The 13,211-nt window shown below is 40.8% G+C and overlaps 1 protein-coding gene across 5 annotated transcripts in view; it reads left to right on the top strand.

The window, feature by feature from the left end:
• AGPAT3 (1-acylglycerol-3-phosphate O-acyltransferase 3) overlaps positions 1-13,211 on the top strand; it is a 106,422-nt gene that overhangs the window by 83,135 nt on the left and 10,076 nt on the right. For all 5 annotated transcript variants that reach the window (XM_077342837.1, XM_077342835.1, XM_077342838.1 and 2 more), the window contains 3 exons: positions 606-759; positions 4,015-4,117; positions 9,970-10,045. In XM_077342837.1, the coding sequence (XP_077198952.1) occupies positions 606-759; positions 4,015-4,117; positions 9,970-10,045 (333 nt within the window). The remainder of the gene's footprint in view (positions 1-605; positions 760-4,014; positions 4,118-9,969; positions 10,046-13,211) is intronic.

Raw genomic sequence — 13,211 nt, forward strand, 5'->3', positions numbered from 1 at the left:
TCTTCTGTATTTTGAATAGAGTGGGAAAACACATAGTCTTGCATTTTTTCATTGTCAGGTTGTAATGAACCATTATTGGGTTCCTGTCTAATATATAGCATACTATATAGTCTCATTTCACCACTACCCATCACTATGATAGCTATATAGCCAGAACTTCTTTAGATCTTAATTTTTATAGCATCTCTTATCAAAAGTCTTACCATATATGGTGAAGAAGATCTTGATATGGTGAAAGGAATAACAGACTGGTTATCTTTGTATTTGTGTGCCTCTTTTGGATGAAGATGAGTTGCCAGGCCTTGAAGGGATAGCTAGGGAAGGTATTCAAGACCATTGGTAGGAAAGTGCTGCCTGGTACAGGGAGTATGGTTTCTTCCTGAACTATGGCCTGCATTAAGGAGATCTCCCTGTGGGTGCCTTGTGAGATAGTTCAGGGAAGCACCCATGAGTTAGGGCTGTTAGTATCCAGCAGTCCTTTCTCTAATGCCTAGATGTAGGTCATGAGACATAGCAGGTTGCTTAGAACAGTCACATGTACACTATGATTTCTTTATTTAAATGGTAACCCTGGATGTTTTCCCTTTTTTGTTTTTGTGCCATAGTTTCTCTTGTATTGTGAAGGAACTCGTTTTACAGACACCAAGCATCGTATCAGCATGGAGGTGGCAGAATCTAAGGGATTGCCTAAACTGAAATATCACCTGTTACCCAGAACCAAAGGCTTCACTACTGCTGTCCAGTGTCTCAGGGGAACAGGTATCTATTTCCTTAGCCTTTCTTGCATCACAATTAATGTAATCATTCAGTCTTCATCGTTGGCTGCTATATTTTTTAAGAAATGGAAAAATTAGTATCAATCAGTTAAGTGGACATTATTTAAACAACTATATTTGATTTGTAAATAATCTTAATATGTTAATTAGTTTTTCGTTTAATTCAGAGAAATTAATAATGCTACTTAGCACTTCACATTTTTAAAGTGGTGTGCAAACATTGTCTCATTAGCACTCCCAGCAGGCATGTGAGGTGTGTGTATGTGTTAAGCCACACAGATCAGGCTGTTAAATAGGACAGATGGCTGGCTAAATAGTATTTACGGGTGACGTGTGTTACTATGTCTTGAAAGCTAGCAATATCAAGGCAATAATACTGTAGATTTGGGGGTTAGAAGGACCTAGCAAGTTGTATCATCTCCTTCTCCACTGAGGGATGATAAGTATTATTTTAAAACAGTCTTTACCCACATTTCCCTCATTTCTCTCTCTTAATGAATATTATAAACCTCTTCTTAAGTATTCATTGGGGAGGTTTCCAGAAATTTCTTTTGCAACTTGATATCAATGCTGAATTTACAGGACACAATCTGGGAAAATTTGGGGGATCTCAGTGAAATCGGCCAGAAGCTTATTTACACTTAAATGCTTATTAAGCATTGCTTATTTCAGCAGTGTTTATGTGCCTGGTACTCAATCTATGAGAGCCTCTATGACACAATGTAAAGTGTTGGAACTAGTTGGCTGGCTCTCAGCCAGTCATTGTCTTTGATTCAGTTCCCTTTCTGTAAGATGCAAACGAGGCTGCCTTATATGGAACCAAACACTTGGTCCATCAAGGTCACTGTTGTCTACTCTGACTGGCAGCAGCTTTGCAGGGTCTCCGGTCGAGGCCTTTCACATCACTTACTAGCTGATCCTTTTAACTGGAGATGTCAGAGATTGAAACTGGGATCTTCGGCATGCTAAGCAGATGTCCTTCCACTAAAGATAGCCAGTATCAGCTGCTGGAATTATAGGGGCAGGGTGGACTAAAAATCTAAAAATAGATAAAGTACTTCATATATTTAAAGAACAAAATGTTCCTTTCAGTACATAAAAGTCTTTATATTCCTCTGAGGAACAAATGTAATATCTTTTGCCTGGAAACTAATTTGTTAAGCATTTAGTTATTTGTTTGTTTGTTTGTTTTTTACATTTGTATACCACCCTCCCTTAGGGCTCAGGGTTTTTAAAAAGATCTATCAGTTGCTACATGGCTAAAAATGGTGAGGCAGGGAGTTGGGAAGATCCTGCTAACTTAATATAGCTTTAAAAAAATTCACCCAGGATGTAACTTGACACTAAGACTTTATAAGCCAGTTTGCTAAAACCCTCATTGGTTAGGTATCTTAATACAGTTCAGCAGAGTAAGGTTTATAGCAGATTTGTTTATGCTGATTATGGTTTGTTGTGATCATGGCAGGTTGACCATTATAGCCACCAGAACTTTTTCTGGTCTGCTGATGGCTTGCCTCACCACCTGGGCTATGCTGGCCCAGTGATAAAGTGGATGGCCTCTGGCCTGAATGATGGTTTAATTCTTGCTTAGAATGCAGGTCATGAGAAAAGAAGCAACCTTCAGACATGGTATTGACTATATTAATCATGGTTTAAAATTCATGTTCAAAGGAAATAATATGCCTCTATTTGTTTAGGCAAACTTAAATGGACTCCGGGGAATGGTAGAGGACAGGAAGGCCTGGAGGATCATTGTCCATGGGGTCGCGATGGGTCGGACACGACTTTGCACATAACAATAACAATTTGTTTAGGCACCCAAATTCAGACAGCCCAACAAACTACAATGAAATGGAAAGCTCTCCTGACCCATCAGGGAAGAGATGGTGGAAATACAAGAGTTATTGATAAGAGGCTCATTCATTTTATGAACGAACTCACTGTAAAGCCTGTTGCATGCAGGGTTGCATGGGTGCTAGAGGGGCCGCCCCACCTGCTCCTCTCCGTTGCAACTGAGGGTTCGGCAGGGCTCTCTGCCGCTCTCCCTGGCAGTGGGCCCCACCGTAGGCTGGCCCCGCACATCGCTCCCATGTGTGCCTCTGCCGCCTCCAACACTGGCGAGGCACAGAGGAGAAAGCAGCCTGGTCCCAGCCGTAGCCTCTGTCACTGGTGGAGCAGCCTCCTCCCGCGCTGCTGCCATGGCACTGCAGCCACTGCACACAGGGCCAGGGAAGTGGGCGCAGTTCCGTCACCCTTCGTGCCCAGCGTGTGTGTGGTTGTGAGGGCGGGCGAGCTACACATGGTTGCCTGGTGGGCAACAGTCCTCTAAGGGCCAGCCCAATCCGGGGTCACTGGGCGGCCAGATTTGCCTGCATTCCAGGGCCAGACAGGCCCGGATAGACCCAGACAGGTTCCACCCTGGAGACTGTTTCTCTTTTATTTATATAGAGAAGACAGTGGTTAAATATATTGGTTTAATCATGATATACTAAACATGCTAGAGATCTGACTCACGTTCATCGAATTGAATAGAATGTGATTGGCCCAGATTAATTTAGTGCTGGTAGGACTTCAGCTAAGTTCTTATTTTGGCCATTGCTGGGCCTGTAGAACAAGATCACTGGGGAACTATAAAGTGCATCCATTATCTGGTGTACCATTCATTCGTATCCAACCTTGTGTTATGACAATAAATGAATCCATAGGAGTCAAACTTCGAAGGAGAAGAAAATACTATATACAATTGTATTATAATGAAGAATGAGAATCGGCTCTAAATGAGTATAAATGTGGGTAAAGAAGTTAATTTCGAAGATAAACTGTTAATTTTCTATTATGTTACTATTAATAATCTTCTCTTCTGTATTTTTGTTATATTATATATTTGCCAAAAGTAATAACAGGTATGTGGAAATGGCAAAAATATGCAGTATTGCATATGCAGCAATGGTGAAATTAATAATTCAGTTGACAAACAGATCAATTATGGAATTTGATGAAATGTAAAATGTTTGTATCCTGACAATGACCCCAAAACCTTTCAATGTAATGAAGGGAGTTTTGGGGGAAAATATTTTCTATTTCCATTTATTTTGTTATATATAATCATCTTCAGATAAATATAATTAGGATATGTGATCATTTTTTCCATATTTTCTTTTTATTATCTTTTTTAAATTAATGAATGATTGAATAAATCCTGACTGAAATAATAGCTATATCTTATTTCTTGCAACAGTTTCAGCAGTATATGATGTAACATTAAACTTCAGAGGAAATAAGAACCCATCCTTATTAGGAATCCTTTATGGGAAAAAATATGAAGCTGACATGTGTGTCAGGTAAGCATTTTATATTGGGCATGAGACGCATGCCATACATTTGGATGTTGTCACTATGACCAAAAATGGTGGTGAAGCTTCCATGACTATTATGATCTTTCTACAAGGAAGTAGGGTCCTTTACCTTTTTGTGTTATTTAGAAGAATCTCATTTTGCATTTAATATTTGAGCTTTGGGGGATAATCATAGGCAATGCAATACGGCATGAATCCTTTCTAAAAGAATACTTGTACTGGTGGCTGCTTCAGCTAGGTTCCTTATAGACTTTAGAGTATTTGTGCAGATCCCAAAAGTGTTTATATAAAGTTCCATACAAGTTTATGGCTGCTTCTTGTATATTTGATTTAAGAAATACAAAAGTATAGTCCAATTTTGTTACATGCTGATTATCAGAGGGACTTAAGGAACGTACCTCTCTGAAGACTGACAATAGCATGAGCTTGGTCCAGGGTTTTTTCGAGAAGGCCAACTGAAGAGCAAGATAGATAATGGTAATTGAACATCTCAAAGTTTTTAAAAAACTAATTTGGAATAGGCTGACTGCAGGACTGGCTGAAATTGTTCCTATCTCGGGATGAGGCAGGAGTAGCTAAGCTCTTAAGAGGGAGGGCTGTGCCACTTTAGTTCTGTCTGTCTCATTCCCCAGCCATAGTACTCTTACTGCAGTAAACACATTTCCTATAAGGAACAACATCAGGACTGTCCTCTCTGATAGAGGCTATTGTTAACAGTTTGTTGCTTTGGGGAACAAATTTCATGTACACCACATGCAGAAAATTCATGGTAATTATATTGACGAGGTTCCCTATATCTGGTTTGACCAGAGATTAACTTGCTCAGTGGTAGCTGTTCATGTTAAAAGACTGACTACAGTGGCATCAGATATTATCTGTTGTTTCTTTTATTCAACTTGGATTTAATATATCCCAGCTGCAATCAAAGTATCTATTGTCAAGGTGACCATACAAAATTTATGTGTGGCTGCTATCTGGATTGACAAAATAGAGGAGTTCTTTGATTCAGTTCTTCTTAAATTCCCATGTTCCATCAGCAGAAGTCCTAATTGTGTCGCAATTAGGTAGCCCTCCAAGCTTAAGTGGGACAACCATCTCTTGTAGCTTGGGCCTGGTATATTATACACTACGACATCCAAGAGGGCTAACCTGGCTAAATCGGAGAGAACTATGTTTCCCCCTGGGATAAACCTGTCAAGCAATGACCACAGTTCTTCAATCTTTCCTTGGACTCCAGCTTGGTGTAGTAGTTAAGAGCGGCGGCTTCTAATCTGGTGATTTGGATTTGATTTCCACATGCAGCCAGCTGGGTGTCCATGGGCTAGTCACGGTCCTTAATAGCTGTGACTAGCCCATGGACACCTAGCTGTTTTCACAGAGCTTTCCTGTCAAAGCTCTCTCAGCCCCACTTACCTTGCAGGGTGTCTGTTGTGGGGAGAGGAAGGAAGGTGATTGTAAGCCGCTTTGAGATTCCTTTGGGCAGTGAAATAAAAAACAACTCTTCTTCTTTATTCAGTTACCAGACCGGGAGCCATAAGAATGATTAAGTACAATGACACCAGTACAATCTGTAGAGCTGGATGTGTTTATTCTTCTCAGTTTGTTAGCATTCTTCCACCTGGAGAGCTCCCCAATTACTTCTCACATTTGACTCTTCCTCGCTATAGGTGTGCCTTTATGTTGCCTTACTATCTAGAATTTTGCAAGGGAGGGACCTTAAGATACCATACTCTGACAGAGTATGCTACTATGATGCAGGTCGTGCAGACACCCTGTCGTGCAGACACCCCTCCATTAAGTGCCTCCTTTTAGTTAAGCTTTGAGTTTAGGCTGGGAGGCACTGCAGAGATATATTTAATAATACAGATTCAGCTTACATAGGAAATATAAGATCCCACGTTAACTACACAATGGTATGAACTTTTGCCCAAAACTTATAAGCTTTTCACATTTCCACCACATTTAGGAAAAGAAGCCTACTTCGTTACCACATTTCCAACATTTGTTAACATAGTTTTTAGCAATTTTAACAGTCACTTTTGGTGTCACATACCACCTATAAGACATTTTATACTTGACACAGTCTAAGAGCCATCCTGACAGATATTCAACACCATATTTTCAGATTTGAATTAAATGCTTAACATTGAACATTTCTTGTAGAACAGTATGAACTTTGGCCCTATAACAATACACTAATAAAGAAGAAAAAAGGGGGGAAAACACCCACTTTATCATGACATTTCCAGCACTTACAATTATATTGCATTAAAAGTGTACAAGAGCCTCTTGTGGCGCAGAGTGGTAAGGCAGCCGTCTGAAACCTTTGCCCATGAGGCTGGGAGTTCAATCCCAGCAGCCGGCTCAAGGTTGACTCAGCCTTCCATCCTTCCGAGGTCGGTAAAATGAGTACCCAGCTTGCTGGGGGGTAAATGGTAATGACTGGGGAAGGCACTGGCAAACCACCCCGTATTGAGTCTGCCATGAAAACGCTGGAGGGCATCACCCCAAGAGTCAGACATGACTCGGTGCTTGCACAGGGGATACCTTTACCTTTACCTTTAAAAGAGTACAGAAGAAGAATGAAGAAAAGATTTCAAACATTGCTTCTCCTTTCCCTTCCCCAGTCTTCTTAAGGGGGTTTCATATCGAGGCTTGCTGCATCTTGTTGTTCCCATAGACTTATATTCTGTCCAGGTAGACTTTGGCATAGAAAGTGCAGTTGTACTCTTTTCCGCAGAATATTCACCGATGAATCTTGAGGCAGCTGCACCTCCTGGACTCTGATATCAATACAATTTTTTTCCTGAGAAGCTCCTTTAAATTGATTACTTTCAAAAAAGATCCATGTATCTTTTGGTTGATTCTTGTGTACTGTTACTTTGAAATGGCTGTATGCCTTTTTAAGAAGGGTGACCTTATCTGGGCTGCGAGGTTTCGACATCCCCTTTTCCATCTACAAAATTTCAGATTTCTCTTCTGCTGATGATTTCCCACCTTGTTTAGTGCTGTCATCAACCACTATTGATCCATCATTCCTGTTAGAAACATCTTCCTTGCCGTCTTGGATCTCCTTGAAAATATTCTTAAGCAAACCTTCTGTAAATGCTTTCAAATCTTGGGTTTGTTTCTCTATTAAATGGGCCATTCTTTTTAACATAGACATGTTTTAGGCTTATAAGTCAGCAACCAATCTCAGACAATTTTGCAAATAGCCAGTAGAGGTCCTATACAGTCCTAGGCAAAAGTCTGTTTATTTCTTCGATGTTCTTCAGTGTAGGATGAAAAAAACAAAAAAAGAAACAACAGAAGACCAAAAAACAGCACGGAAACTAAAAACTGAGCAGTTCAGAACTAAAGCACTTTCAGCAAGTTGGATTTAGTATAGCTAAACAAGGTGTCCTTTAAGAGCTGGTCGCACATCAAGATTTCCTGGCACTAGTCGATGACGTTTTGAAGTCAGTGAAGCCAATAGTCTCATCCTGGAGCAAAGTTCGAGGTGGCTACTCAGGCAGAAAGAGGAGGAGGGAAAGAGAGAGGCGAAAAGAGCCTCAGACAGAGAGAATACTTGCTGTAATTTATTGAAGCATTGATTAATGGCTTTCGTTGAGGCTGCCAGATGCTGTCCTCCACTCAGTCACTTGCAGCGTTCACTTGCAGTAAATAAATCGTAGAGGAGGGTTAAAGCAGTTTCTTTTGAGAGAGAAATAAAGAAAAGTAGTCCAAGATAGAATATGGCGGTCGTCCTCTTGACCTGAAACGCTGACAGCCTGGAATCCGGGGAGATAAACTCCCTAAAGGATTGGAGACGGCCCCAAGAGTTCACTAGGACTTCCTGGGTAGAAAAAGTGAGGTGGGGTTTGCGTTTTCTGCCAATTGCTTCCACAATTGGCCCCTGTCAGGATCCAGTGATTGCACTGCAATCCCCTCAGGATGACATCTTTAGCCACACCAGTCAGGCCTGTCACTCTTTTAGATGTGAAATTCTATGTATCTGTGATGGATTTTCACAGCCATTCAAATGGTGTCTAGATTTTTCTATATGTTAGCAATTTTCTTCAAACTAATAAATTAAGAAGCAGTGTGAGGTAGAGAGGGAAGCTGAAATACATCTGTTGCTTCACAGTAAATATGAATTTATTTATTTATTTATTTATTTATATTTCTATACAGCCCATTTCTTTGCAGCTCTGGGCGGTTTACATTGAGCATTATGAACGTTATACAGACTGTAACAGGAGTATTTTCTACAATGTCTGATCTAGCCAATTTAAGTGCAGTTGGAGTTCAGTCATCTAAGATTTGACTGCATTTGTTTGGATCTGAGAGAAGAAACCACCATGTGAACCCAGTTTCCCCCACAATACATGTATTGTTATACAAAACAAAGACAAACCTCTAGAATTTTATCTTCCTATCTGACTCCAATGTTTAATCCTTCTGAATCTAAATGTACAAGCTGTGACTGCTCTCTAGTGGCAGATTCATTGCCATGAAGGACAATGCAGGATTTTCAGTGATACCATTATTAAATAATTAAATAATAATAATGATTATTATTGTTATTGATAGTTCAGTATAACTAGTTAGAATGGTTAGGGGTTGATGCTGTCCTGGAAAGGGAACACTAAGTACTTTCAACCATTGAAGTGTACCTTATAGAATGAATATATGTGCCACTTGGGTCAACTTCATATGTTTTGTAAGCCTTTTGTCTAAGCAGAAAGCACTCTGGAGATCAACCTCAGTTTTGCATAGCCTTTGGGAATGATTCTACTTAATTAGAAATAAGTGAGCGTTTTGCATGGTTCCTGTGGCATAGAGTTTCTTTGTATCACTTGGTAGTCTTAGTTCAAGCTGCCGTTACCAGAATGGGAGTTGGATAGGTGCAAAAGGCTTTTCATTTTAGGCTTGATCAGTAGCGCTTTGCTACTTCTGCTGTATTAGGGCTGCTCATTAGTATCATGGATAGTACTTTTTGTATTTTGATTAATGATTTTAGCACAAGAGACCAACTGAGTGCCATATATGATGAAACACTCACTTTGTGGCTAGCAAGTGGATGAGGAAATACATGGAAAATAGCTTTATTGGCATTGAGACTACTAGGTAATAAAGTAGGAGGAATTATGAAATTTTTGGCAGTTGTCAAAAGTTCAACCAATGTGACTTCACTGCAGAGTTAAAAATTAGAAGCTCAGAAAGAGTTCCAGCTTTCTTCTTCAACATTTTGAATCTGATAGCAGAAATATGGAGAAGCCATTTTTCACATGGATAAAGACATTAATACTTGACATATGGCACTGAAAAGTGGAAACATTCTTAATCATTGCTGGATAGACTGATTGTATTTGGTCCAAATACTGTTATTCAGAGTTACACTGACACAGCTGTGCATATTTTATGCCTTTTCTTTATAAATGCATATTTTGGGAAGTGAAAAGAAAAGAGATGAGTTATTTGTATTAAGAATTCAGGATTAGGGTTGTGCGACTCGGCCACTTCGGCAGCCATTCCCTCCGGGCGCAGCCAGCACCGCACCACGGGGGGGGGGGGCGGTGCCGGCAGCAGCGAGACAGCGGGCGCAACCACGCAGGCATGGAATTCCACGCCTGCGTGGTTGCGCCCGCTGTCACGCCGCTGCCAACACTGCCCTCCCCCCCCCCCCGCGGCGCGACGCTGGCTGCGCCCGGAGGGAACGGCTGCCAAAGTGGCCGAATCGCACAACCCTATTCAGGATTCTGAAATGTGCTAGTTCCTATTTTATCATGTGTAGCAGCTTGAATGTACATATTCTCAATATTTCTATTCTAATAAAATCTCTTTGAACAAAATAGGAGATTTCCTCTTGAAGATATCCCTCTGGATGAGAAGGAAGCAGCAAACTGGCTTCATAAACTTTACCAGGAAAAGGTGAATAATTTGTCTGATTTAAGTCTTACAGAACAATCCTATGAACTGTCAACAGAAGACAGCATTTCTAAGCACAAGCAATTTTTTACAAAATGATAATTGAGTGATGAGTATGCTTCCCACTTGAAAGGCAGATTTTTAAAAATCAATGTCTTTTAAAAGATGGCATTGTCTAGATTTTCTATAACAATCCATACACTCTTATGTAATGTCATCATTCTTTATAGAAAGCAGTGTATCTTAGGAAAAAGGCCAAAATTGATTTTTGAAACAATCACATCACTTGCTTTACAACACTGAATCTTAAGAGGGGCTGCTAAGTTTATCTAGGAGCTATGTATATACTGGGGGGGGGGAGGGCATTAAGACATGTTGAAGGCAAACAGGGCCATTCAGGGTTTTTGATACTCACTTGCAAGTTACAGTGGCTTCTGATAACAAACAAGGGAAAGGCATTCATCAAACACTGAGAATCAGTTCTCATAACCTAGACTTCCCCCCAGATCTTTAAAAAAGGTATCACACAGCAAATGTATTTATTTATTTATTTATTTATTTAATTTATTTATAAATAAAAATCAAGCCAATTATGAAGACACTGGCTGATGGCTATCAGGTCCTAAGGTCTTGCTGAGTGTATGCTGATATCTATGTATTGTATGTATGTAGCATAAACTGACCCATATAAATAACATTGCCTTGCTTCACGTAGATATTGGAGATAAACTATGCCAAGCAAGGTAACATTATTTATTTAGGTCAGTTTATGAGGTAGACACAAAGACACAGGTTTCAAACATACACTTTTGAGACCATCAGCCAGCTCTTTCAGCCCCACCTACCTGTTGTGGGGAGAAGAAGTGAAGGTGATTGTAAGCTACTTTGTGACTCTTTTGGGTAGTGATAAGTGGGGAATAAAATCCTCCTGCTCCTTTGATAGGCATGATTTCTGTTGTTTCAGTTTGCACTTTCTGGTTGAGTCCTCCCTTTGAGTTGCCCATTCATTTTTAAGTAGCAGTGTGAATTCCCTCTTCATGCATTTTTAAAAAGCATTTGTCGTTTAGGTGGTAATTTCCCAGTTAATTTCATAAAGAGGGTATTCTTTTGAGCAAAAGCTTGTAGAGCTCTGCTTGTCTTGCCTTTTTGGATTATTACCTTCAGGACAGTGTTTTTTTTAATAAGTCACCTTGTCTGCTATGGTAGCTGGGAAAAACAGCACATCTCATTTATATACTGAAATATTTGAGGGGCATTCAGTGATGATGTATACTAGGGGAGGGTATACTATATTTCATCATCAGTCTTCTGTGCAGGCACAGTAAGGATTGTGCATGAACAGGGCTGCCGTTGAAGAGGTCCTGCAGCTAAAAGCCTCCAGGGAACATCTGCACCGGAGCCAGAAACTTATTCCTACCCAGGGACTCTGCACAGTAGCTCCTCCACCCTTCGTTCCTCATTTGCTGTTGAAAGATATGCTTGTTTGCATGGAGTCGCCAGTCATTTGTATTGTGAGAAATTGCTTTGCTGGTATGGTTTTTGGCTTCTGTGTTATAATGGCTCAAAAAGCACTTTTCAAAAAGTGCACCCATTGTGGGGCAAATGACCCAAACAGATTGTGCCTGTTTTGTTTGGATAAAGGGCATAACATCCTCACATGTAAGGCCTGCCCCTCAAAGTTCAAGGGGGTAGGGTTCAAAACTTAAGGGATTCTGGGAGAAAGCTCGCAACACTTCAGAGCCATCATCCAAATGGGCTCTGGAAAAATTATTCTTAGTCATGTTCTTGACATCCACAAGATTGGCTCTGCTGCCTGGATCCATGTTGCAACATGTCTTATCAGGCTTGCACTCTCCTCCAGCTCATCATGCCTTTTGGAGCCACCAGTTAAGAGGACAAAGACAAAGACCAAAGACAAAGCAAAAGACAAATCTGCACTCCTGAGCCTATTCCAGCTCTTCTGGAAAAGCCTAGGACTCCATTCTGGTTCCAAGATGCCCTCTGGTTTTGATTTCGGATGGGGGGATAGAAGTTGGTTTACCAGTGGATCAAGTCCTGCATGATTCAGATCCAGAGCAAATGGCAACAGTTCCATGGCCTCAGACTCAATCGCATATGTGATGGCCATCACACCTATATATGATGTCTTCAGGTTATCTGGTGGAGTGGGTGACATCTTTGCTCATTCCAGGGATATGAACTTGTATTCCTACCCTCATCAGGCACCTGCTTATCTACCTTCAGCAACTGTGTCACTTAGGCCTCGCTCTCCTGTACCTGTTCTGAAGTGAGAGGACCCTGCTGTGTAATCTGACAGTTCCACATTGTATCTGAGCATGGATGGGAGGGTGGGTGAGCCCTTTCCAGCCTCTCCTACAGAAGGTATCCATATATATGGGAAACAGGTGGTCAGTCCTTGGAAATAGAAATTGTTACATGCAAACACAAGCCAAAGGACAAGATATTAATTTGCCTCTATTTAGAGTCACCAGGTATCATTGCCTGTCTGGTGTTAGAGGAGCTTGAAGACCTTAACAGAAGAACTATGGCAGAAACCTATATCCATCCAACTCACGTCTAGAAGAGTGGAACATCTCTGTTGAATTAAGGAGGAGTCCTTTAACTGTTGAACAATGCATCCTCCACCATCTTCTTCAGTTATTGAGAAAATGCAATCTAAAGGCTTAGCATTCCACTCCCATGGATGGAGAGGGCAGAACGCTAGATGTCCTAGGACATAAATTATATTCTTCGGCTGTGTTGAGTTTCAAAATTTTCAATTATGAGACCATCATGGCCAGTTACTAGCGTTTCTCATGGGAGAGGCTTTTGTCATTCTCTGAGCTCCTGACTGAAGACCGCATGCTGAGGTCCTGCAATGCTGTGCAGCACATACCATGGTGAGTCTTGCTGTACTTAAACACCATGCATAGTCAAGATCAACTGCTTTGCCTACAGAAACCAAGCACAAGACTGAGGACTTAGCTTTTGAGATTTCCATGCTTTTTTCCACGAAAACTGATGTGATGGTGACCTTAATAAAGACAAATAAGCCAACAGCTAAGTCACTGGGGGTGTTTCAACTGGGCCCTTGTATAGCCATTGTATTTGTTTTTTTCTTCACTAAAGGTCAACCTGGTGACCATCATAGGGGAGTTGATGGGGGAGT

This window comes from Paroedura picta, chromosome 6 (genome assembly GCF_049243985.1).
Source record: "Paroedura picta isolate Pp20150507F chromosome 6, Ppicta_v3.0, whole genome shotgun sequence".
In the NCBI taxonomy this organism is placed as follows: domain Eukaryota; kingdom Metazoa; phylum Chordata; class Lepidosauria; order Squamata; family Gekkonidae; genus Paroedura; species Paroedura picta.